Source organism: Oryzias latipes, chromosome 3 (assembly GCF_002234675.1).
Source record: "Oryzias latipes chromosome 3, ASM223467v1".
Lineage (NCBI taxonomy): Eukaryota > Metazoa > Chordata > Actinopteri > Beloniformes > Adrianichthyidae > Oryzias > Oryzias latipes.
The window spans coordinates 8,689,219-8,713,158 of record NC_019861.2 but is presented as its reverse complement, the minus strand read 5'-3'; the positions used below and the strand labels follow the sequence as shown (position 1 = coordinate 8,713,158).

Here is a 23,940-nt window from a genome sequence, read left to right as displayed (position 1 = left end):
AAGTTAGAGGCTTTAGCAGAAAGCTGGTGGAAGTGAAGGAAGGATTCCTCGACCTGCAAATCAAGGCTACTTATAATTACAATTTTAGGAAAAGTATTAAGAATTAAAAAGTTGAGTCCTTAAATGCAAAGAAAGAAAACACAGTTTGAATGTCTGTCTTGTCAAAAGACAGACATTCAAACACACAAACCCTAAATTATTATAATAGATCTGACGCATAAATTGTCATATTTTTGACTTAAAGTGCCACTCTGATCATCTTTTGATCTATTTTGAAAGCGTTCCTGGTGGGCTTTTAATTATAAAATATGTTGTTTTTAGCCAAAATCCAAAAAAGCGTGTCGTTTTCTAGATCATAGTTTCTGCAGAACGGCAGGTGTTTATTTGAAATTTGCCTCCGAGTTGTGGAAAGGACCCGAAGCAAGCCGTCACAAATATAATCTTTTTCAAATTGGATTTTATGCCTGATTTTTTAATAAAGAAATACTCAAAAATAAAATTTAAGGCTGAAATTTTCGTATGTATGTCCTCCATCATCAGAAAAATGCCCCAAGAACATGTTAAATACAAAAAAACACAAAATGTTCACCTGAATGGGTCTTTAAAGGAAGGAAAGGAACTCCCTTGTGAAAACACTTCAGGGTAATTCTGAATTAGAAAGAAAAAACACCTAATAAATTGTTTTAAATGATTTTTTTATGGGGTCTGACAATGAAACAAAGTACATTTTTGTAGCAATAAAAATGTATAGTAACGTTTACACTACAGTGTTTTAGTAACTGTTTACGTTTATTTTCAAAATTAGGATACAACAATATCAATACTTTTTAGGCCTTATCTTTGCATTAGACAAAAAAATAAAATAAAAGAAACCACTTAATTAATGTTTTTCTTGATTTATTTTTCAAAGCTGCTGACACAGAATTCTCTAGAAACACTTATTTTTCTACATGTTTTTCTTTGAGGTATTAGTCATCTTCAGCAAGTATTTATCAAATTAAAAGCAGTGTTTAAACAAAGCAAAGCCAAACAGGTTTTTTTTAGGTTCCTGTATTTGTTTTAATATTATATACTAAATTGTCTGCAGTAATTTGTCTGCTCAGAATGTTGAATTTTGAAAAGGGTATTTTGGTGTTTTTAGGTGCAGGAAGTTTTGAAATCCCTGTTTTGTGTCTCCTGGTCCATGGAGAACCCAAAATTTTAAAGGTGAGTTTTTTTTAGTTGTTTTTTTCTTTTTTTACAGTTTGTTTAGTTGTTTTTATTTTATTTTTTTACAATGGCCATAGTACAAAAAAAAAAACTTAAAAAAGATTTTCAGAAAGTTGGGTATATTTGCCAATTTTTAGAATAGATCGCTTAGGCTTTAGAATCTTTGAATAAACTAAGTCAGCTAATTTTCTATGCATAAATAAAACTTCACAAAAAACTTTTTTTTTTTTACAAGGAAATCTTTAAAAGTTTGGATCCAAACAATGCAAATTCTTCCTGCAGAGAATGTACAAAGGCATTGCCAACTCTACGCCGTGGCTGATCCTCGCAGGCTCTGGAGGCGTGGCTGACATCCTTGTCACACTGATGAATAGGGGCTGCTGGGACACAGACAGCGTTCATGAGCTCCTGCTGGACACCTTTCCTAATGCCCACCACAGTGCAGACATCAGTAACTGGGTCAAGCTGGTAAGAGCCATGTGCACAGCTTGGAGGCAAAATCATACGAAGATGGAGAGATCACAAGGTTTGAGCGCTGGCAGAAAATGGGACACACTGGGGAAAGCCTGAAGCAAGCTAATGTGGACATTTCATTTAAAAAAATAAAAGGGTAACCCTTTTATTTTAAGATTCCTTAAAAAGCTTTGTTAACACATTAACAAGCATTATAATAGAATGTTTAGGGTCTTAGTAAGACATTTATTAGTGCAATAAGTCTAATAAGGTTTATTAAATTACTTAGTTAACACATTTACAAGCATTATTATTAGGATGTTTTTAAGATGCTAATGATGCATTTATTGGCATTATAGATGCCTGATAAATGCGTCAGTATTAAAAAGCTTAGTAATATTTATTGACAACCTTTGTTAACAAATAAAGAAGTATTATTATTGTTTGGGGTTCTAGTAAGACATTTATTAGCATTATAGATGTCTCACACAAGCCTAAGTGTTAATAAGCTTAATAAGTTTTATTAACTAACTTAACAAATTAATAGGCTTTATTAATGTGTAAGATGCTAGTAAGATATTTATTAGCATTATAGATGTCTTGCAAACACCTGAAAGTGTTAATAAGATTCATTAACATCTAAAGTCAGACCATTGTCTTCAAAATCCATATTACTAAACTGCTTATAAGCTTTACAAATGTATTAATTAACTTTGTTAACTATTTATTAATTGTTTAGCAGCACCTCATCTAAAGCGAGGAAGGTTTTTACGACAAACAACCATAAAGCATACAGCTTATAAAAAGAACTTTATAACATTAAAACAGACTAAACATAGAAAACTCTTTCTGTAAAAGAAATATAATAATTTAATTCAGACAAATTTTTCAAAAACAAAAATAAAACAAAGGGACCAGTGTTGGATGACTCTAGCATCATAGATAAGGATAAAGTATTAGCATCTATCCTGAGTGAAACATTCATTGCAAATCCCATCACCAGGAGACAATTCTCTGCATTCAATTCCAACTGCATTCAACCACTTTTGCCTTGCTTCCAAGTCCACTGGAAAGTTGCACAAGCCAGTAAGTTTTGACGACCGAAGGCAATAAACCTACAGGAGGCATGCTAGAGCTAACACTCTAACGACCGACCGGTACAGAATCAAAGATGGGCGGGGCTTTTTTGTCACCTGTGTGAAAGCTAAGAGAAAGTCCAATAGGCCATTCAATTAGCTGAAAGCCAGCTCACCTGTTTTACTGATGAGTTTGATTGACAGATTCATTAGCCAATGGTAAATTAGTGGACCTGCCCATATTTGATTCTGTACCAGTCTGTGTTTTTTTTTTTTTTTAATTTATCTGAAATAAATTATTATATTTCTTTTACAGAAATAGTTTTGTATGTTTAGTCTGTTTTAATGTTATAAAGTTCTTTTTATAAGCTGTATGTTTTGTGGTTGTTTGTGGTAAAAACCTTCCTCACTTTAGATGAGGTGCTGCAAAACATTTAATAAATTGTTAACAAAGTTAATTAATACATTTGTAAAGCTTATGTATGTATCATTACCATCTTAAAAACCGCCTAATAATAATGCTTGTAAATGTGTTGACTAAGTAATTTAATAAACCTTATTAGACTTATTGTACTAATAAATGTCTTACTAAGATCCTAAAAATTCCATTATAATGCTTGTTGATGCGTTAAAGTTTGTTAAGGAATCTTAATATAAAGTGTTACCAAAAAAACCTTTTGACTTTTTATGGTAGAATAAAGGCAAATAAAATAAATAACTGTGAACTTACCAATCAGATTCAGAAGATACTCGATCATGGGCATCTCCTCACCGTCCATGACCCCGAACAGGAGACGTCCGAGCTGGATACCGTCATTCTCAAAGCTCTCGTCAAAGGTAACATACCATATCACGTTTTTTTGCATAGTTTGGCCAGGGTTGCGACTCGTACTTAGGTGTGAGTTACATGTTATTTAAAAAAAAATGTAAATAGCAGGGAAGGGCCAAAATCATTTTTTCAGGCCAACACAACCGATATTTCCCCTGCAATGCCGATAGCCAATATTTGGCGATACCAATATTTAAGTGCTACAGTAACACAAAGTTTAAATTTCCTTTTTGTTTCTTTATTAGAAATGCACAAATTCTCTTTTGCTGGACAATCACATTGTACTTGACCTTTTCAACATACAGCAGAGGATCTCATAGGGACAAATATCACTCTAAAACTTTGAAAATATATCTGAAAGCATTCAGAGCATTTATTAACTATTGGTCATAACTGTAAACTCTAAGTTCTCTATTGCCAGGGATCTATTAGGAACAACAATTATCCCTCTTTTAAAAACAGTTGATTAGTCGAGAACGCTGACAGCCCTAGTAGGGTATCAAGTTTGGGGGTGCATTGCCCCCCTTAGCCCATGCCTATATCCACCCTTGGTCCAAAAGTAAAAAATCATGTTTTGTCCATAGTTTGGCCGGGAGTGCGACCTATATTAATGTGCGAATTTTATGTGAATTGTAAAAATAAAATAAATGGGCTGATATGTTTGTTATCTTCCCGCTAACAGCCTTTAGGGGACCATATTGGTGTTTGTATCGGTGCTGACAGCAACGCAGAGGAAACATGGAGGATGATCTTATCGTTCTCCTCCTTTTTGATACTTTTCCTATTTCCTTGGGCTAATGTGTGACGGCAAGTAGTCAGACTGGGTCACAGAAAGATGTCGTTCATCTCTCTGGAGCAGCGTCAATCATCTACTGCTCCTGCAGTAGATGGTGAACCTCACCGTACTGGAAGAGTCTCTGAATGATCTCATGAACCCAGACATGGAGACGTGATTACTGATGCTTGGTGTATTGTCTAGAAACATCCGACTTTTTTACTTAAAGTGTGAATTAGGGGCAGCAGTGGCCCAGGTGGTAGAGCAGGTAGTCCAAAGGATCGGTGGTTCGATCCCCGCTCCCCCCTGTCATTGTGTCCTTGGGCAAGACACTTCACCCTTCCTGACTCCAGTGCGGCTCCACTGGTGTGTGAATGTGTATGAATGTCCTGGTGTCCTGGTGATGGTCAGAGGGGCCGTAGGCGCAAACTGGCAGCCATGCCTCTGTCAGTTTGCCCCAGGGCAGCTGTGGCTACAACCTTAGCTTACCATCACCAAGAATGAATGAGGAGTGAATGAATAATGGACACATTGTGAGCACTTTGAGCACCAAGAAAAAGTGCAGAAAAAACTAATCCATTCTCGTTATTATTACTTATACTATTTTTTTATTTTTTTAGTATACATTTTTTTGCTGCTGTGACTTATATTCCAGAGCAACTTGTAGTCCGAAAAATATACTTCCTTATTTTGATTAGTAAGTTCATGACTCTTAACCATTCTGGGCTGTTTGACATGAGGGAACTGTGATATTCTGAGCACTTTACAGGTTCTGAACTTGTTGACAATTTACGTCTCAGCTTGTAAAAGCCAAAGTCAGGAAGCTCAAGATTTCCTGGATGAACTGAAGCTGGCCGTGGCGTGGAACAGAGTGGACATTGCCAAGAGTGACATCTTTAATGGGGATGTGGAGTGGAAGGTGGGGAAACACATCGTCACACTACTTCTTCTGACCCAGGTGTAACATTCAAAGAGGTCAAAACGATTTAAAAAGTCAGAAGTCAACCTATGTACAGCACTGACAAAAAGACTTATAAGCCTTGTAGATCTGTGGTCAACGATGACTCATTCTAGCATAAATTTAATTCAGTAGCTGTCCTTGATGTTTACAATCTTGGGTTGTTAACTTCACAGACTGAACTTCTAACTTTTACTTAATTAGAATCAGTTCATGTCAACTTTGGCACTCTGGGAGTTTTAGTACCAGTGTGCTCAGAGGACCGTGCATGTATGCACAAGAAGAAATGCATCCATCCACAAAGCTGTAGATTTATGAGGCTGCAAATGCATTTCTCTTGAGAGTTGCCACGGTTCAGCATTTGTATTCATTAGACACAAAAGTAACTTGCAGACCATTTACAACTCACAAAATAATGATTAAAGAGGCCAGCCTTCAGTGTTTTTGCATTAGAGACTGTGAGAAACATTATGATAAAATACTTGTGATTGTTACCTTTGCAGGCCTGTGACCTTGAAGAAGTGATGATGGATGCTTTGATCAATGACAAACCAGACTTTGTCCGTCTCTTTGTGGATAATGGCGTGAACCTGGGCGAGTTCCTGACCTACGGTCGTCTGCAGGAGCTTTACTGGTCGGTGTCAGAGAAGAGCCTCCTTCACAACCTGCTTCTCAAAAAGTACGATGAGAAACAACTCCTGCTGGGAGCGGCCAGAACACCAGGTCCTCCTGGACACTATCCTTCAGAGCAAGGAAAGCCTCGCTTCACTCTCTTTGAGGTCGCCAAAGTGCTCAAAGACTTCCTTCACGACTCCTGTAAAGGCTTCTACCAGAAAGTTCCCACTGTGAGTTTCAATAGGGGGCAGGTTTATACTTAAATATGGGGATTTTAAAGTTTTGTTGAGCAAATCCCTCTTTTAAGGAACAGGCACCAAGCCACCCTGAGTGATGCAAATTTTTCCTTTATTCTCTCAATCGCCAACTACGCCCCTTAGGACGTCCCCCTGTGTGGATCAGTTTGTCAATGTGTTCAAACCAGCCAGCAAATGCAGGGTCTGATTCTAAATGGTTTATCAGGTGTGTTATGTGCAGTAGTGTGTCTGCAGCTGGATGCAGAAAAGCATTATGTATGGGTCAAAGGGTGAATTCTTTGTCACTTAAAGTACAACATTGAGCTAAAAATTCATTCTTTCAGTCTAATTCTACAACAAAAGTCACAAATAAATAAAATTAGCACAGACTATTTCAATGAGAGACCTTAGGAATGCGAGAGAAAAAAGATTTATTTGTGCATGAAATAGTACATAATCTTTAGTGGTTAGGCTCTGGGCAGATGGCGCCTTTATTGTGGTGGGATAAGCTTGGACCATAGATGGATAAACTCCAGATCCTAAATGCGGATGGTGGTTGAGGCCAGTCCACGATATAGTATTGGTCCAGGTGGAGAATGGGGAGGAGGGGGGCCAGCAAAACCATCTAGAACAGGGATGGATAACTTGAGGGCCGTATTCCAGCATGATTTTCTGACATACTCTGCTCTGGCATGTTCTATTTGGCTGGATACGTGTGAACCAGTTACTGATTACCTCAAGGCCTCCTGGAGTTTCCCATCCCTGATCTGGAGTGCAGAAAGATAAACGTCCATGAATTTAAAAGCAGAAATATGAGAATAGAAGGTGGGGAATTTAGCTATTGGTGTACAATGAAGGCTTAATTGATAAGTGGTGTGTATAGTGAATGACGTAAGAACCCAGCTTACCCAGAGTGAGGTAATTCACTCACGCTATCTAAGCATGTCAACTTTATCTCCCTGTGAATGTGTGCTCCAGGAAAAACCACCAAAAGGTCGGCTTTTCCAAAGCCAAAAGAACCTGCCGGAGTTAGAGGAGCTCTGCGAACATCCTTGGCGGGATCTCTTCCTCTGGGCTGTCCTTCAGAACCGGCAGCAGATGGCCAACTACTTCTGGGCAATGGTCAGTTTTTTCAATTTCTTTGTTCTGATAAACTAAAGCTCTTACTGTATCAGCACTTTGCCTTTTACTTAGACTAAATGTGATGGGGGGAGGGGGGGGGTGTCTTCTACAAGCCAAATAAAGGAGGACGGACTTTTTTGATAATACTTTGTGCTTTGGATTTAATGAGACACGAGTGATGTCAGCCAGCATGAAACTGGTGTAGGTCAGCCTTTCGTCTGGAAATGTCACCCCAGATAAAAGAGTCCTGCAAACTGCTTATTTATTAAGAAGTGAGCTAAGTTAAAAACCTATCTTATCAACTGGAACATTACTGAAATGAAGGTCATGATGCTAGCTGAAACAGTCATCCATTAGTAAGATAGGGGAGGCATTTCTTGGCTCCAGCAGAAGTAATTATACACTCCCACCGGATTGATGACTTATGAATAGTTCACACGACAACAATCAATAACGGTTGCTCTTTGTTTTTGGGCATTTCTTTTTGACACGTTCGATATTTTTGCTGCCCTTTTCTGACTTACATAGAGTGATGGCACTAACACCCCGAGCCGGTCACTCTCACGCGCTTCCTTCCTCCGTCTTCAGATATTACCGCAAGATTATGGTAATTGCATGAAAGTGTATGTACACCTAACACTGAAAATGGTTTTACCACTCAGACTGAGGCCTGAAGAAATGCATTCATAATTAGATTGTTTGAAGTATCTTTCATGTTGAAAGTCTTTTCACAATAATTCCTAAATGAAAGGCTTGTGCCAGCATAAGCTCATGTATTCAGACGGTATCCAGCTCCCATTTTCGCATTGTTACTTCACGCACGACATGACAACATGATAAAATAGTTCTTATTAGATCTAAAACAAGGCTATTTAGCATTAAATATACAACAAACGTTTAAGCTAAAAATACACATTAACCTTAACTTGCCAGGTTATCCGCAGTGTAGGGCGTACAGGACCATAAGGCACACTGTCGTGTCATATATTGTATATGGCGCACAGTACTATAAGGCCCATTAAGCGAAAAAGAGTCAGAGATAAATCCATCAGTCATTCAGACTTAATTAACAGTGTTCGCATTAACTATAGAACTTATTTGGAACACGCTAAATGTTAGCCACATTAGCATATTCAGAATACCTGTGTCTCCGAACCTTGTTGTAACCTTAAAAAAAGAACAGACCACTAAAAGCAAATTTTACTGTGACTACGCTAACTCCCAACCTTGGTAGTAACACGGTGCAAAAAAGCACAGTCCAACAACGCTACAGGTTAGCCACATTAGCCATGCTAGCCTATTCAGAATACCTGTAACTACCAACGTTGTTTACAACACATTAAAAAACAGTCTGAGACCACTAAAGCTAATGTAACTATGACTATGCTAACTCCCAAGCTTGTTTGTAACACAGTCTGACATTGCTACATGTCAGCGACGTTAGCATATTCACAGTAACACCTAACCAAACATTTTGACAGAGCGCAGTATTTCTCTTATAACCGCTTCAACATCAGGAAACAAAGCCAGAATTAATTAAATTAATAAGCAGCTCCAGAAATTAAGGCACACTGTGCTGTGATAAAAAAATAAGGCTTTCAACTGTGACTTTTAGGTCAGAAAATGTGGTATTTAAGAGATCCAAATAATTTAATAAATGGTGGCACTTGTTAGATGAAATAAAGTAAGGCTGAGTCTGATGAAACAAAGTCAAAATTAGCTGGTCTTTAATGTCAAATGTGAGTGAGCTTTAGTCCTGACTGCATTCAATATTTAACCCCTCAATTACCCCCTAAAAGTAAAGCAGGGAGGCAAAGGGTACTTTTTTTAACCTGCAGTCGATTTCATCCCCAAATTCCCCGATTTCAGGTCAAACACTTTCTCCTAGGTCACTGTAGTACAACATGGCTTGTTGTTTTGTCTCTCAGTAAAGGTTATGGCACCATGGTTTAGACTTTGAAGCTGCAACTAAACAGACCAAAAACCATCCAGAACCATTTCCTTTAACCCTTGTGCTAACGTAGATGACCCCACCCTAACATTGACGTGTTCTCCCTACCATGCCAAAGGTGGATAAAGGTGGAAAGATTTCATGTAATCCATGGACACCAGTGAGGTTCACAAATCATTAAAGAAAAAGGTTCAGCGCACTGTCTAGTGGGTCTAGATGACTCAACTCCTAATGTTAAAGTGCCTAGGATAGCACAAGGGTTACTCTCACAAGCTCAAAACAGAAGCCACACAAATGACAAGCCTCACTCGGGCAGAAAATTCAAGCTTGTTCTGTTGCCACTTGGGTCCATCTACAGGACTAAGTGACCATTCTTATACCAATACTCATTTGATTCTTTGGCATGTAACATTTTACCAAGCTTTCAGCAAATTCCATTCAGCCTGTTCTGACACTATTCAGCTCCTTCAGAAAGCTGTTTTTGTTGTTATTTGGTTTTTCCCACACAGTAGACCATCACATATTTAGATTAGATCAAATAGAACTGTTTCAAATCCCTTAAAAACTTAGTACTAATGAAAGATCAAGAAAGTCATCACAAGATCCCATTTTCTACATTTCAGCAGACATTTGGTTCCTCTTACTAGTTTTTAACTTTTTTTTTTTCAAATTTATGAGTGGGTAACTTTAGAACCACGTATTCACGTAAAACACAATGTTTAACTTGATAATGCAAATAAATAAAACGTTTGTGAAACAAAAGATTTGCATGAAATAAGTCCATAGCTTTTGGCAGTTAGGCTATGGGCGGATGACGTCTCTCATGCTGGTTGGATAAGCCCGGACCATGGATGCTGATGGTGGTTTAGGGCCATTCCATGACAAAGCATTGGTCCAGGTGGAGAATGGGTCAGAGGAGGGCTAGCAAAGTTGTCAAGAACAGGGCTGGCCAACCCTGGTCCTCAAGAGCCTCAACTCTGCCTGTTTTCCAGCCCTCCCTGCACTGCTTGATGCTGACAACCTAAATCAGATGTGTTCAGTCAATCAGGATATGGAATTACTTGGGTCAGCTAATCAGTCTTTGGGAGAGACCCTTTGCACCATTGCCTAATAATATGTTGCAACAAGGTCTGGGTCTCCCTGTGCTGGTCCCTAGCCCGGATAAAATACAGGGTAGTGTCAGGAAGGACGTCCGGCGTAGAAATCTTTGACCAACCACCTGTCCAAGTCTGTGAAAGATGATTCGCTGTTGCGATCCCCGAAGGCATATACTGAAACGTATACAATTACAACAATAACTCACATTACAACTTTAAATTGTTCTACAGTTATTGTTCTGCCAAAAAGTATCTACATTTTGTAAATAACGTCAGAATTGAAGGTTTTTCTTTTTAAAGTCTTATTTAATAAGCAGATGAAAAGAATTGCTTAATCTTTAGTATCTTCATTTATAAAAGCACAGAATAAACAAAACTTGGACTTTCCTTTCTAACATCTGTCTCTAAATGAACTGGGAAATGCCATTACAGAGCCTGATGGATACAAAGCGCTATTCAGGGAGATAAAAGCAAGAGTCTGTCCACAGAGACCGTTATTTCAAATGGAGTCTTCATCTTCAGTAGCTTTTCATTTACAGACTCCTTCACATCTACACATTTGTCCTGATGTTTGTAATGTATTACTTATAGGGTATCTATAACTGGATTCCATCCAATTGCTGCAGGAACATAAAAATTTAAATGTACCGAACATGATTTTCTTCAAGGCCATGCGAGGATTATACCTCTCAGTAAGGGTAAAGATTTTCTTTGAGTGTGAAAGAGCCTCCCTTAGCTGTAAAGTTCCCACGAGCTCCATTCTTTCTATCTTCAAAAAGGCGATCATGGGAAAGCACAACTTTGAACAAAATCCTTCAAAACTTGTTGAAATCACATCTATTTTTTTCTACTTTGCACAACAAATTCTGTTCCTGAAGAGTCTGTATTTATACCTTCTGAACAAAAGTTAAGAAAAAGGAAATGATCAAGGCTTCCTTCTACTTGAAACACACAGTGTTAGAAAAATGTGTGTAGTTAATATCACACAAGTAATAGCGAGGTCTAATAATGATTAGATTTTTCCTTTTGAGCCCAGAAATTACAGGGTGATTTTTGTGACTTTAATGGCAAGTCATAAAGGATCACACCATATCGGAAGGGCAAAAAAAACCTAAATACATCCCAGTGGGCCACTTCTCTCAGAAAAATACGCCACATGTAATAATCACTGACCAAAACACACCACGGATAAGTGTGGATGAAAACAGCTTTTGCATGTGGGTTTGCATGTGCCCCTGTGGTTTTCAACATCTTGAGTCATTCTGTTTCCTTCTTAAAGTACTTTTTCCTCTAAGTCTCAATAACAAAAAAATAAGTAGGCACATGTCCCCCTAAGCTGAAATTGTTACAGTCCCCAAACAAGTAAAAACATTGTTTCTCAGAGGATCAATGATTGTCTTTTGAATAGGGGCGTAACAATTGATCGACTTCATCCCCAGAGGTGACATTTTGAATGCACAGAAATATCGTGACTAGGTCCTAAGGCCTACAACTGTGCCATACATCCCCGGAACGTCAGCTCATGTTGCAGCAGGATAATGCTCAGCACCCTGTGGCATTCAAAAAGCCCTACATACACCACAAGCAATAGCCTGATTAACCCTTGTGCTATCTTAGGCGCTTTAACATTGGGAGTTGGGTCATCTAGACCCACTAGACAGTGCTCTGAACCTTTTTTCTTCAATGATTTGTGATCTTCACTGGTGTCCATGGATTACATGAAATCTTTCCACCTTTATCCACCTTTGTCATGGTTGGGAGAACACGTCAAAGTAAGGGTGGGGTCATCTAAGATAGCACAAGGGTTAATCAGCATCTTGATATGGCTCACCTGTGAGGTGGGATGGATTATCTGTTACGGTTTCTGTTTCTTTGCCCTTGTGGTTTGTTTCCTTTTTGTTCTGTGATGTTTTCAGTTCACTTCCTGTTTTATTTTGTAGGGTTTCCTGTTTTGTTTTTATTGTGAGTTTTACTTTGGTTCCCCATCCTGCCTGATTGTGTTCACCTGTGTCTCCTTTGTCTGTGCTGGTCGATAGTTTGTAATTGTGCTGTTCCCTGGTTTTGAGCGTTTTCTGTATTTTCATGTTTCGAGTCTCTAGCCTGCTGTATGCAGTGGTTTTGGTTTGGTATCTTTAGTTTTGTTTATTAAAGCCCCCGTTCCCCTGCAACCTCCTGCCTCCTCTCCTCTCTGCGCCTGGGTACTTCCCTTCTCTCCCGTAACATTATCTCAGCTCCACATCACAGATTTAGACAGATTTATGAACAATATGTGAGAGAAATGGTTGTTGTGTGTTTGTAGAAAATGTTTCAGATCTTTGAGTTCATCTCATGTCAAATGGGAGCAACAACGAAAATGTTTGTGTTTTTATTCAGTACATGAGCCTACGATCCAACCAGATCAATCTGTTTCTAATGGAATTGACCTAAATATTGTAACATTTTTTCAAAATAAATAAAAAAGATTGTATAAATTTTGGAAAATACCATTTGGGTTGAGGTAAGGTAGGTTTATTTCAATGTCATTATCACAGCGGACAACTCACATGTGACGCCATCAAAAAATCATCAAACCATCATTCCAGTCCAATGTGTAGAAACACTTTGAATTTAGTAAAGACGTGACCATCCAGAATGTTCTAATAATGTTCAGTTTGTATTCTGATATAAAACTACATAAATTGAATCCTTAAAAAGAATTGTGACACCCCTACGTTTCATATATTATCTCATGGAGCAATCATTGGGATGCAAACAACGGAGCTCTCCAAATTTCAGCACCAGCTTTCTCTTCCAGACCCTATTTCTTGGATACAGCTTTCTTTTAATCCTTCAGGGCCCCGAGGCAGTAGCGGCAGCGCTGGCAGGTTGTAAGATTCTGAAAGAGATGGCACGCCTGGAATCTGAGGCAGAGTCTGCGCGCAGCATGAAGGAAGCCAAGTATGAGCAGTTTGCCCTTGGTGAGTGCTTTAACTGTCAGATGACAAAAGGTGGAGATGTGCTCAGAGCAAACACAGGTCAAGCACACCTCTGCAGACCTCCAGCCAACATGTCCTCGGATATGTATGGTCAAATCTCATTGGTCAAAAGTGCAATCTGCGTGTGCAAAAGATGCTTATGTGTGGACTGTTTTTATTGCACCAGATGTCTTCGGAGAGTGTTACTCCAACAGTGAAGACAGGGCTTATGCTTTGCTCGTGAGGAGAACTCACTGCTGGAGCAAATCTACGGTACTCAACTTGGCAACTGAGGCAGATGCCAAATCCTTCTTTGCCCACGATGGAGTTCAGGTAACATGTAGACGCTCTCGTTTACTATTCTGGCATACAGCCATCTTGCTCCTTTTAGTGATTGTATACACCAAGTAAAATCCACCAATAGATGCAGAATAGTTTTGATGCCTTCTGTGCAGAAAGAGACTGCCAGAATAAACACGTTCCCTGCCGATTTATTCCGTGAGAGATGTCCTTCATTGCAGTTTCCCCCGGATGTCCCTCCAGGAGATGTCCTTATTATTAGAAAGTCATCACTAAAAGAGACCTCGGCATTTTCTGTCAGCAGTAAAGAGTGAATTACATTGTATTATTCCAAGACGATGCCGTCTGGCTGAATTGTTATGGAGAGTAAACAGGACATCAGGTGTAGATTTATGTAAGGGGGCATCATCCAGCATGCAGCTGCAGGTCATCAAATAATTCACGTGTCACAGGAAGTGGTTTGCTGAAAGCGGGACACGTTGTTCTTTGTTGTAAGAACTCTCTGTGTGAGTGCCTTCTAAGAAGGTTCTATAGTGGCAAGACTGAAATATTCACACATCTATGGTGCCCCCTTGTGGAAAGCTTCCTTCACTTGTCAGTGAAACAATTGAAACTCCCCACCAGGCTCTCCTCACAAAGATCTGGTGGGGCGCCATGACGACAGATACAGCCATTTCCAAACTTGTGGTGTCCTTCTTCTGTCCTCCACTCATCTGGACCAACCTCATCAAGTTCAGGTGACAAATCTGCAGCAATCCTCCAGTCAAATGTCATCTGCTGTTTGTCTGTTGACACTTTCTAATGTGTCTTTTAGTGACGAGGAACTGGATAATCGCAGCAGCAACAAGCAGTTTGTGGAGCTGGACAGTTTGGACACAGAAAAGGCTTTAATGCTCACAGATGACGACGACCCCCTGTGAGTTTGCCATCAGCGCCCTCGCTCTCTCCACTACTCCTCTCGAAACGATGATTAAGGTGGAAAATTCCAGAAAGCCAAGAAGATTGTTGACACAGAAAATGATTACATTTAGTTTTCAGAGCAGATAGAACGGGACACAAATACTGAACCTAAACTGAGGCAAAACAATGATGAATTGGTGGTTTATGGCAGATTTAATACTCAGCTATGAACCATTTTTTTAATTTGGTTTATTGTGCCTCCAAAGAAAATTAATCTCAGTGTATTTGTGCTTCTAGTTTTAAAGAAAATGAAGATGAATTGAAGTAATTTGTAAAGAACAAAAAAATCTGAAATGAAAGTGATATTGATAATTGTAACCAATGAAACTAAATAAGAAGCAAGCTGAAAGTCAAAGGCTCTGTCCGTATTCCCTCCCTAAAAAAACATATAGTGCTCAGGATTTTAAAAAAAAATTTGTACACCATGCTCACTACTTTTTTTATTTTTTTTTATCAATGAGAAATATGACATCACAGTAAAAAACCTAATAAATATGAACATTTTACAAAGACATATTTATGAATCCACTCTGTTCAATTGACGTAAAATTGGATTCTTTCTAAAAAAAAAAAACTACATTGAAATCCGTGTTTTCCGCCATATTAGTTTAAACGCAATGCATTGTGGTCTATATTCGTCAATCTAGTGAGCATCGATGCACACTGGTTTTGCAAAGAGTTCTGAAAAGTTTCTAGGGCAGTGGATTTTTGGATTGTAGATTCAGGCAGCTCCACAAAATGGTGAATGCACTATATAATGCACTAAGTAGTGAGTAGTGAAGAAATCTAGAAATAATCTGGAAAGGCTGGAAATAATGTAGACAGGAGCAATGTTAAATGATGCAAATGGTGTTTTTAACATGTTCTTGTGTTATTTTTCTGCTGATGGAGGACAAATATAAAAAAGAATTTAGCTTAAAAATGTATTTCTGCGGATGTCTTTATCTAAATCATTGGAAAATCAAAAACAAAATCAAAAAGATCTTACTGGCTCTTACCTTTATGTTACTCCCGTTTACAAACTTCTAGACAAGGATGTAACATTTGTGATCTAGAATCTACAATGAGCATGGCCACCAGCTTCCTGCTCCGCTCCATTCTGATGCATCCACCTGCATACAAGTAGATCCATAAGCGTTTTGTTTTCCTCGTCTGGGCTGGAATCTGGATCTAAACTATAGGGCTGGATAGCTCTAATATTGCTCGGCACTTTTGTGGCACCGCTAATGTTAGGTTGGGGGTGTGATGGGCGGTAAGCTAGCAGGAAAGAGATGATGGGAATTGGCGGGGGGCTTAATTCATGCCACAACTCGGAGGCAAATTCCTAATGAACTCCTGCCGCTCTGCAGAAACAGTAACAGGTTTTTTGTTCAGGTAAAAAGAGCATCCTCATAATTAAGAAACCTCTGGGAACGCTTTAAAAATTGATCAGTAGACGATCAGAGTGGGACTTTTAAGTTAAGTAAAATAATAGCAAAGGCTAATTTTATTTACTCTCATCTCAAATAGGCTTGATTTCCAGCCCATTGTCTTCTGCTAATCTGGCTTAGATTCCCTTATTCCCTTTTTGTTGCGGTCTTCAGGTATAAAGTTAGAGTCCACTGACTGTTTAGAGGTGGTTAAATGAGCCAGATAGCTTACACTCAATTTGCTTTCACTAAGACATGAGGAAAAAAAAATGCCAGCTGCGTTCTCAGGTCTCACAGATGGTCCATAATGGTTCTATTCGCATGCCTCTTAAGGCCTTTAATTGGAAATGCATCTAAGTATCATCGGCACAGCAGGAAAATGTAATATTTGCAGCCTTCAATGGAGGTTTTGCTTTTATTAAACATGTGAAATACTAAACAAGTAAAAAGGCTTTTTTAGAAGTTAAGAATATAGAGGAAAAAACAGGTAAAATATGAGTAAACAGAAAAAGAAATAGTTTTTTAATGTTTCAGATAAGTTATTAGACAAGTCATTTGTTTTGCAGAGACTCTTCTCCTGGAGGTCAAGCATCCCAGAGCTGCGCCTCCGTGTGGTGGCGCTTCTTTCTCCGCCGCTGGCGCCGTTTCTGGAGCGCTCCTGTCACCGTGTTCCTCGGCAACGTCATCATGTATTTCGCGTTTCTCTTCCTCTTCACCTACGTCCTTCTTTTGGACTTCAAAGCGCCTCCCCAAGGTCCCGGAGTTCCAGAGATAATGCTTTACTTCTGGGTCTTCACCTTGGTGCTGGAAGAAATTCGGCAGGTGAGGACCTGAAGAGCTAAAATCCCCTTCGGACCCTATTAAGTCTATTCAAATGTGCGTTCTCACACCACTCTGAGGTCACACATTTTATCCTCCATTGTAATGGAGCAGACGCTTTAATGAATGTCTGGTTACTCCGGAGAACTCAGGCATATCTGAGCAAAAGATAAAGCGATTTGCAGGAGTGAGAACATTTTTTCTTAAGTTGTAAGGGTTCGTTAGCCCCTCTGGATTTGTGCTCCTCAGCGAGCCGGGTCAGATCGTCTATCGTGGTGATCCCGTGTCCCCTGGGCCCAGTAGCCTACATGCGCATATGGCCGACAGGCCATCAGTGTTGCTTTCTCTTTGGACTGTTTGTGTGTGCAGCTCAGTTTCTAAAATGGTCAGTGCCAAATGGATTCTGTAAAGAAGAAGCAGACCACTGCAGGTAGATTACAGCTACTTAACCTTCAAAGGACATGGATCCATCCATTTATCTATCTGTCCATTCATTTGTTGTTTTCCTTCTGTTCAATGTGAGTATTGTTCCAATTCACAACCACAAGATCCAGTTTAAAATACATGCAGATGGTCTCATATTTGATTAGTAGCATATACAGCTGCAACACAGCCCCAAACCAGTATCCCTCCATTGCTGTGCTTGAGAGCTGACTTGAAACGTTCATTGAAATTACTTTAAGCTCATTTAGCCCATGGTGTTCACACTCAACAAGCAGGGAGGGGCTTCTTCTTCTTCTGTTTTCTTTTTCTACTGTTTACTAGCCCATGTCTGCCACCTACAGTTGGTAGAGGCTTGGTGCAAAATGTCAAAGCGGCGTAAATCTTGTAAATCTGCTTCCCGTCATTTACCATCACAGCTCTACTCCAATATGTGAAAGACTTGGTGTCATTGAATTCCAGCCGGGTACAAACCCCAATTATTAATTTCTCCTCCATGATCAATTTTCAAATTGTTGGCACATCCGTGCGTCACTACCAAATCGAAGTCTGATTGGACAAAGTTTGATCTAGTTTAACTTCTAACGGATGTTGAATGGCTGCACGTTTTGTAAATAGATCCGCAGACCGTGACACGTGAACGCAGGAGCTTTAAACGCACATTAACGCGCTTACATAGACCTTTCAATAAAGCGCTCAGTTGAACGCAGGTTGCTGGGGGCGGGGTGAACATAACTTTAGACTTCTCTGTCCAATGATTACTGTTGCAAAATTACAGACACATTTCCAATCTATTTTTAAACATTTAAAATCTAGCTATTTTTTTTAGATAATTCTTACTACTTTAAGATAAGGTTTGTGCCATTTTGGTTGAAAAATCTGGGGTTTGTTTTGACTTCACAAAGATAATTGCTAATATTTTCTCAGTTTTAGCAAAACTGTAATGTTACTTTTTATTTTGTTTTTTTGTTGAAGGTATATTATCTTGAGCTGGATGGTGACACTCACGCCTCTGTGAGAAGTCCCTGGTTCAAATCCCAACTGGGGCTTTTCTGTCAGGAGTTTGCATGTTCTCTTTGTTCATATGTGGGGGTTTTTTCTGGCCACTGCAGCCTCCTCCCACAGTCCAAAAATCTGTTTCATAGGTTAATTGTTGGCTCTAAATTCCTCCGAGGTGTGCGTGTGTGACTCCACACCAGACTGGTGACCTGTTCAAGGTGTACCCTGCCTTCACCCAACAGTAGCTGGGTTGGCTCCAGCAGCACCATGACCCCTGTGTTTGTGGGTTTTATGAGCTGGAACCCCAATTCATGTAAATGTAAACAAATAAATACTCTGGTCAAATCCAAATTCTTCCCCTACCCCTCCAGCTTCTCCCTATTGCTTCAATTGTGGGGGCAGTTGGAGGGATAGGGGTGTCCGAAATAGTTTTTTGAGGGGGAAGCCCTTGTGGCCCAGTACTCTCTATCCCTTCACTATGAGGGAAATCTGCTTCACGTTTTAGAAAAGCTTTTCTTCACATAGGTGCGCTCTAAAGCACAGGAGTTAACATGTAAATGTAAGTAATGACTTTTTGTTTTAGCATGACGTTTTAAAGTTATAAATCTGATGTTATGTATTTTCAAAGCAGTCACGCTCTCATGCAGTGTTTTTCAACCTTTTTTTAACCTTGACAATAATCCTGCGGCACACCAGCATCCAAAAATGAAAAAAAAAGAGGAAACTCATAGTCTGTATTGATGTACAGTCCCTCTGCAATCTCACGTGCATTTCTGTGATAATTGTAGCAGAAAAAGCTGGAAGCTGCAGCTGTTTTTTCTAAAAGATGTAATAAAAGTTAAGTTAGAAAATTTAAAAACTGTTTGAAGTGTGTTCGTTGTGTTTTCAAGACGTTTAACAAGAAAGACTCATTGTGCGCTAAGACACTGTCACTTTAACCCAATGCATCATGGGAGATGTAGTGTGAAAACTGCTGCAAAAGGGCAGACCGACTCGCTTCTCTGAGCTTCATTGTTTTGTCCACTGTTTCCACGGTCTGACACCGGATTCTGTGGAAAGCTACACCGCTAAAGACGAGCTTTAGCTGGTATTTTTGTTGGAACTGAGAGACTTTATGAGCTAAGTCAGAACAAGGAAGGGAAGACTTTAACCACTTCTGATCGGTCAGACTGATGACGTATGATTCAGCCTCCAAGAATGATTGGTGGAGACAGTTAAAGGGGCGGGACTTTTCCGCAAACAGCTAAAGCTGTGGCTAAATCGCTGTACCGTCATTCTTATCAAAATGTCTTTAATAGAATCAAATAAACACAAAGAAAAAAGTATTTTATGATCTTTCTATTCCTAACTACTCAGTGTTTTATCAGGGCCTGTTTGGATGAACACAGAGCTAATATCCTGGAGATGAAAAATGTTTTTAGATCAGTTAATGAGGACAATCACCAACTGAAAAACACTGCTCTAATGTGAATGACTGACAAGTATTGATGATGTCATCAAGTGCGAGTGACGTCCACATTTCCATAACTCTCTGTTTCTGAGGGCTGAATGTAGGGTTAGGGTGAAGCCGTAGAGGTGGGGGGAAAATTTTGATTCAGCCTTGAAACCAATTAAACTGTAGGCCCAGAATCTATAATCTATGAACGTTTAATTTTTTGAATGGAATTATGGAAGTAAATACACTTTTTCATGATATTCTAATTTTTTGGAAAGTTTCTGTGTGTCTCTGAAGGTGTGTTTGAAAGTGACATGACAGCAAAGTACTTTGTTAGATTCTTGATAGTTTGATCAACTTTTTTTCTTGATACAGAGCTTCTTCACTGATGAGGAAATGAACATCATAAAGAAGTTCAAGCTCTATGTGGAGGACAACTGGAACAAGTGTGACATGGTGGCCATCTTACTTTTTGTGGTTGGAGTTTCTTGCAGGTAAAATAATGTCTGATGGTAATCATTAACATGACTTATTCAAATAATGTAAAGACTCTGTGGAAAATCTGAGTTTATGTGATGGGGGAAAACTAATGACTTAGCCACACCTGTACAGATGCGGCAGGTTTTTGGGTTGTCTGGGCCCATGGAGGATTATAAAGAGGTGTGTCTTGCAGTTCCCTTGAGGTTCGTGCTGCCACCTCAAGAGATGCCATGTAAATGGAAAGTAAGATTGTTGTTCGTGAGGTAAATCCAGAAAGTCCTTACGTTCCACCGACCAGTTTGTGTTAATGGTCCTAGAACCAAACGTAGGTTTTGGGGAGACCGTGCGTTTGCTGTGTTGGCCCCTCAGCTATGGAATCAGTTGCCAACGGCAATTAGAGATGTCACGCTCTTGGAGAATTTAAAAAAAGAATTGTTTCTCCATTTTAGTGCTTTAGCATCTCCCTAGTCCTGTTAAGTTGGTTTTAACCCTTGTGCTATTAGGCACTCTTGATGACAAAGGTGGATAAAAGTGGAAAGATTTCATGTAATCCATAGACACCAGTGAAGATCACAAATCATTGAAGAAAAAAGGTTCATCTTACTGTCTAGTGGGTCTAGATGACCCAACTCCCAATGTTAAAGTGCCTAGGATAGCACAGGGGATAAGTGTTCACTACAATCTGTCATCTACAGCATGCCTGAAGAAAAAAAAAATGAAAATTTTGCTGTAAAGGCTGATTGGCACTGGTCAGTCTGTGTTTCGTCTCTGTTAACACAGAAAAATAAAATGTTTATTGATCAATCAGAATGTTTACATCGCCTCGGTCATGTCTGCGTTCCACGTTCGTCCCTCCGCACCACAACGCAAGCTTTACGCAGGAGTTTTATTTCCAGTTCATCGACAGATCAATTTTGTGGCAAAAAAGCCAGTTAAACAGGAAACAGGTCGGGATTTCAAAATAAAAACTTCTGGTGTACTTTCAAAATAAAACTTTAAAAGGCTTAATTTTTATCTTTTATCTTAATTTTTATCTTAACTGACGTGAAGACCACAGATAATACCACTAAGGACAGCAAAAGTTTATTTGTGGAGGTTCAAAATGACATAACACATGACACAAACATGTATTTCACAAGAAAGGAGAGGGCATGGGGTTTGATCGTTTAGGGGTTGGATGAGTGAAGAGAGCAGGACGAGCTACAGGACAAACCACTGCTCCTGGAGCTAGGGGGGATGGACCAGAAGCAATGGAGTCAATGTAAATTGTGAGGGCCCTTGGGCAAGACCCTTGACGCTACTGCCTACCAGCATGTATGTGCATTAATGATCCCGGTGATGGCCAGAGGGACCGTAGGCGCGAACTGGCAGCCACGCCTCTACCATCACCAAGTATGACTGAAGACTGAATGAATAATGGACACATTGTAAGCGCCTTGAGCGTCTGGAAAAGCGCAGATAAATCCAATCCATTATTATTATTAAATTAACTGACAGTCATGAGACAGACTTCTCACGCGGCGCAATGGAGACACACAGCAGATGGACTAGTGTAAATTCGGGGTAAGGCTCAGCGACTGGTCTACAACCTCAAATTTCGGGTGGGCCCTCTGTGTGCTCTGTACAGGGTTGTCTATTTTTTTTGCCCGCGGACAGCCCAGATCCACCTGTAAGGGCAGTTGTGACTAAGGCATAAGGAATTATGAGGGTGGTGTCTCAAAAAGAGAAGAAGTGATAGACACAATGAAGCCACAAAAAAGATTTGCTCTTTTGAATCCTCCAGAATGGCAGCTGGCACCTATGAGGCGGGAAGGACCGTTCTGGCTATAGATTTCATGGTATTCACCCTACGTCTGATCCACATCTTCGCCATTCATAAGCAGCTGGGACCCAAGATCATCATTGTGGAGAGAATGGTGGTTAAAACGGAAAACTTTGTCTCTAAAAATATTGATTCTATTTCACTATCCAATGACCAGTCATTAAAATGGATCTCTTGTGTAGATGAAGGACGTTTTCTTCTTCCTCTTCTTCCTGAGTGTGTGGCTCATCGCTTACGGAGTGGCCACCCAGGCGCTTCTCCACCCCAACGATCCCAGGATTGACTGGGTGTTTCGCAGAGCTTTGTACCGTCCCTATCTGCACATATTTGGTCAAATACCCTTGGAGGAAATAGATGGTAATTTACAGCTTGAGGAGCTTCCTTTGCATTTTGTAATTTTTCACTCACAAATAACCTTCTTTTGGCCTGAATGTATTTACGTCTTCTCCACTTATATAATCTCTTGTGAATTGGACCACAGCTGCCCGAATGCCTAAAATTAACTGCACCGATGACTCAAATGAAATAGTCATGGGACTGCTGCCGCCGTGCCCTAATATCTATGCAAACTGGCTGGTTATTCTGCTGCTGGTCATCTTCCTACTTGTCACCAACGTCCTACTTCTCAACCTCCTTATCGCCATGTTCAGGTCAGTCAGGGCTGCTGATCTGGGAAGCCGTACCAAAGTCAAATGAACTGAAATAATGTATTTGGTTCTAAACATTTGTTTTTCCAGCTACACCTTTCAGGTAGTTCAGGGCAACACCGATATCTTCTGGAAGTTTCAGAGATACAACTTGATCGTAGAGTACTACAGCCGTCCAGCTTTGGCGCCACCCTTCATCATCATTAGCCACCTGTCCCAGCTCTTCCTCAGCCTCCTCAAACGGCCTGAACCCAAGCAAGAACATCTTGGTAGGGCTTTTAACTAAGGTTGGTTTATTTTGCAACGTTTTTATTGTTTCCTTTATTTTCTTGACGTCTTTTCAGAGAGAGAGATGCCAGCAGGACTAGACCAGAGGCTAATAACATGGGAGACGGTGCAAAAAGAGAACTACCTCGCTAAACTGGAGCGCCAGCACTGGGAGAGCAGCGAAGAGAGGCTCAAGAGTACTTCGTCAAAGTAAACCTTTCCGTTGTTCCACACATACAAAAAAGAAAATCTCCTGTTGGATTTTCTTCATATGGAGTGTTTTGTAACCAGTGATGCTAAGCTGACACCAGGCATGTGACCCGTGTTGAAGAACACACTAAGAATTCACAAATTCTTAAACACATTTTCAGCATACGGTGTTCACATTGGACAAGCAGAGAGGGGCTTATTCTTCTTTGCCTTTTCTATTGCTTACTGGCACATATCTGCCACCTACAGTTGGAGGAGGCTTGGTGGGAAATGTCGAAGTGGTGCAAAATCTGGTGGATCTCGCTCCAGGCTTTTTCTACCAAATAGTCCCTGATTAGTCGATCTGGTTTCACTTTCAATGTGCGTTCAATACGTTTTTCACATAGAGCATAAAACCAGTCTTAATAAATACGTGTAGCTATGTGAGAATGCAAGAGTTTTGAGCGCGGACGTCACATTTACGTAGACCTTTCTTTGGAAGTGGTCGCTTAAATGAGCGTTCCTGTGAATGTAGCTTAAAACATGCCATGTAACAGTTTGTAAGTCATTTGTTAGAAGGTAAAGACTTTAAGATTGAGGATGAAGTTAATCGAGTTTTAACTGCAATCAAGGGTCCAGAGTTTGCTGAAGATTATTGGTGGATATAAAGACCAAGAGAAGCGACTGGGATCCATGGAAGCTCAAGTAAACCACATTTTTAAATTTCTGCTCAGAGGTCTGAAAACTTCCAGGAGGAACTCTAGGTTATTTGTGCCCCTCCCCCCCCAGGTTAGATACTGTGGTGAGGTCCTGTCTTGGATGGCTGAGTGCTTCGCTCAGAGCACGCTCAAATGCGGCAAAGATGCTCCAAAAGCTCCAAGTGAGTCGGACCAATGA

The 23,940-nt window shown here is 39.9% G+C and overlaps 1 protein-coding gene across 1 annotated transcript; it reads left to right on the top strand.

Annotated features, from left to right (window-relative positions):
- The first annotated feature begins 574 nt into the window (after positions 1-574).
- Positions 575-23,786, top strand: trpm5 (transient receptor potential cation channel subfamily M member 5). The gene is made up of 17 exons (XM_023952461.1): positions 575-1,206; positions 1,492-1,677; positions 3,476-3,575; positions 5,143-5,261; positions 5,804-6,145; positions 7,130-7,273; positions 13,155-13,278; positions 13,463-13,608; positions 14,200-14,312; positions 14,390-14,491; positions 16,511-16,766; positions 20,014-20,132; positions 21,902-22,034; positions 22,123-22,297; positions 22,422-22,590; positions 22,678-22,856; positions 22,932-23,786. The coding sequence occupies exons 1-17, from the start codon at positions 1,105-1,107 to the stop codon at positions 23,066-23,068; spliced, it is 2,646 nt and encodes an 881-aa protein (XP_023808229.1). The 5' UTR covers positions 575-1,104; the 3' UTR covers positions 23,069-23,786.
- Positions 23,787-23,940: the final 154 nt, after the last annotated feature.

Excerpts from the sequence above, each read along its gene's own strand:
- trpm5 (XM_023952461.1), top strand. The coding sequence starts at position 1,105 with ATGTTGAATTTTGAAAAGGGTATTTTGGTGTTTTTAGGTGCAGGAAGT. Across the intron at positions 5,262-5,803 it reads ATGGGGATGTGGAGTGGAAG|GCCTGTGACCTTGAAGAAGT; the intron begins GTGGGGAAACAC and ends TTACCTTTGCAG. Across the intron at positions 20,133-21,901 it reads GTGGTTGGAGTTTCTTGCAG|AATGGCAGCTGGCACCTATG; the intron begins GTAAAATAATGT and ends TGAATCCTCCAG.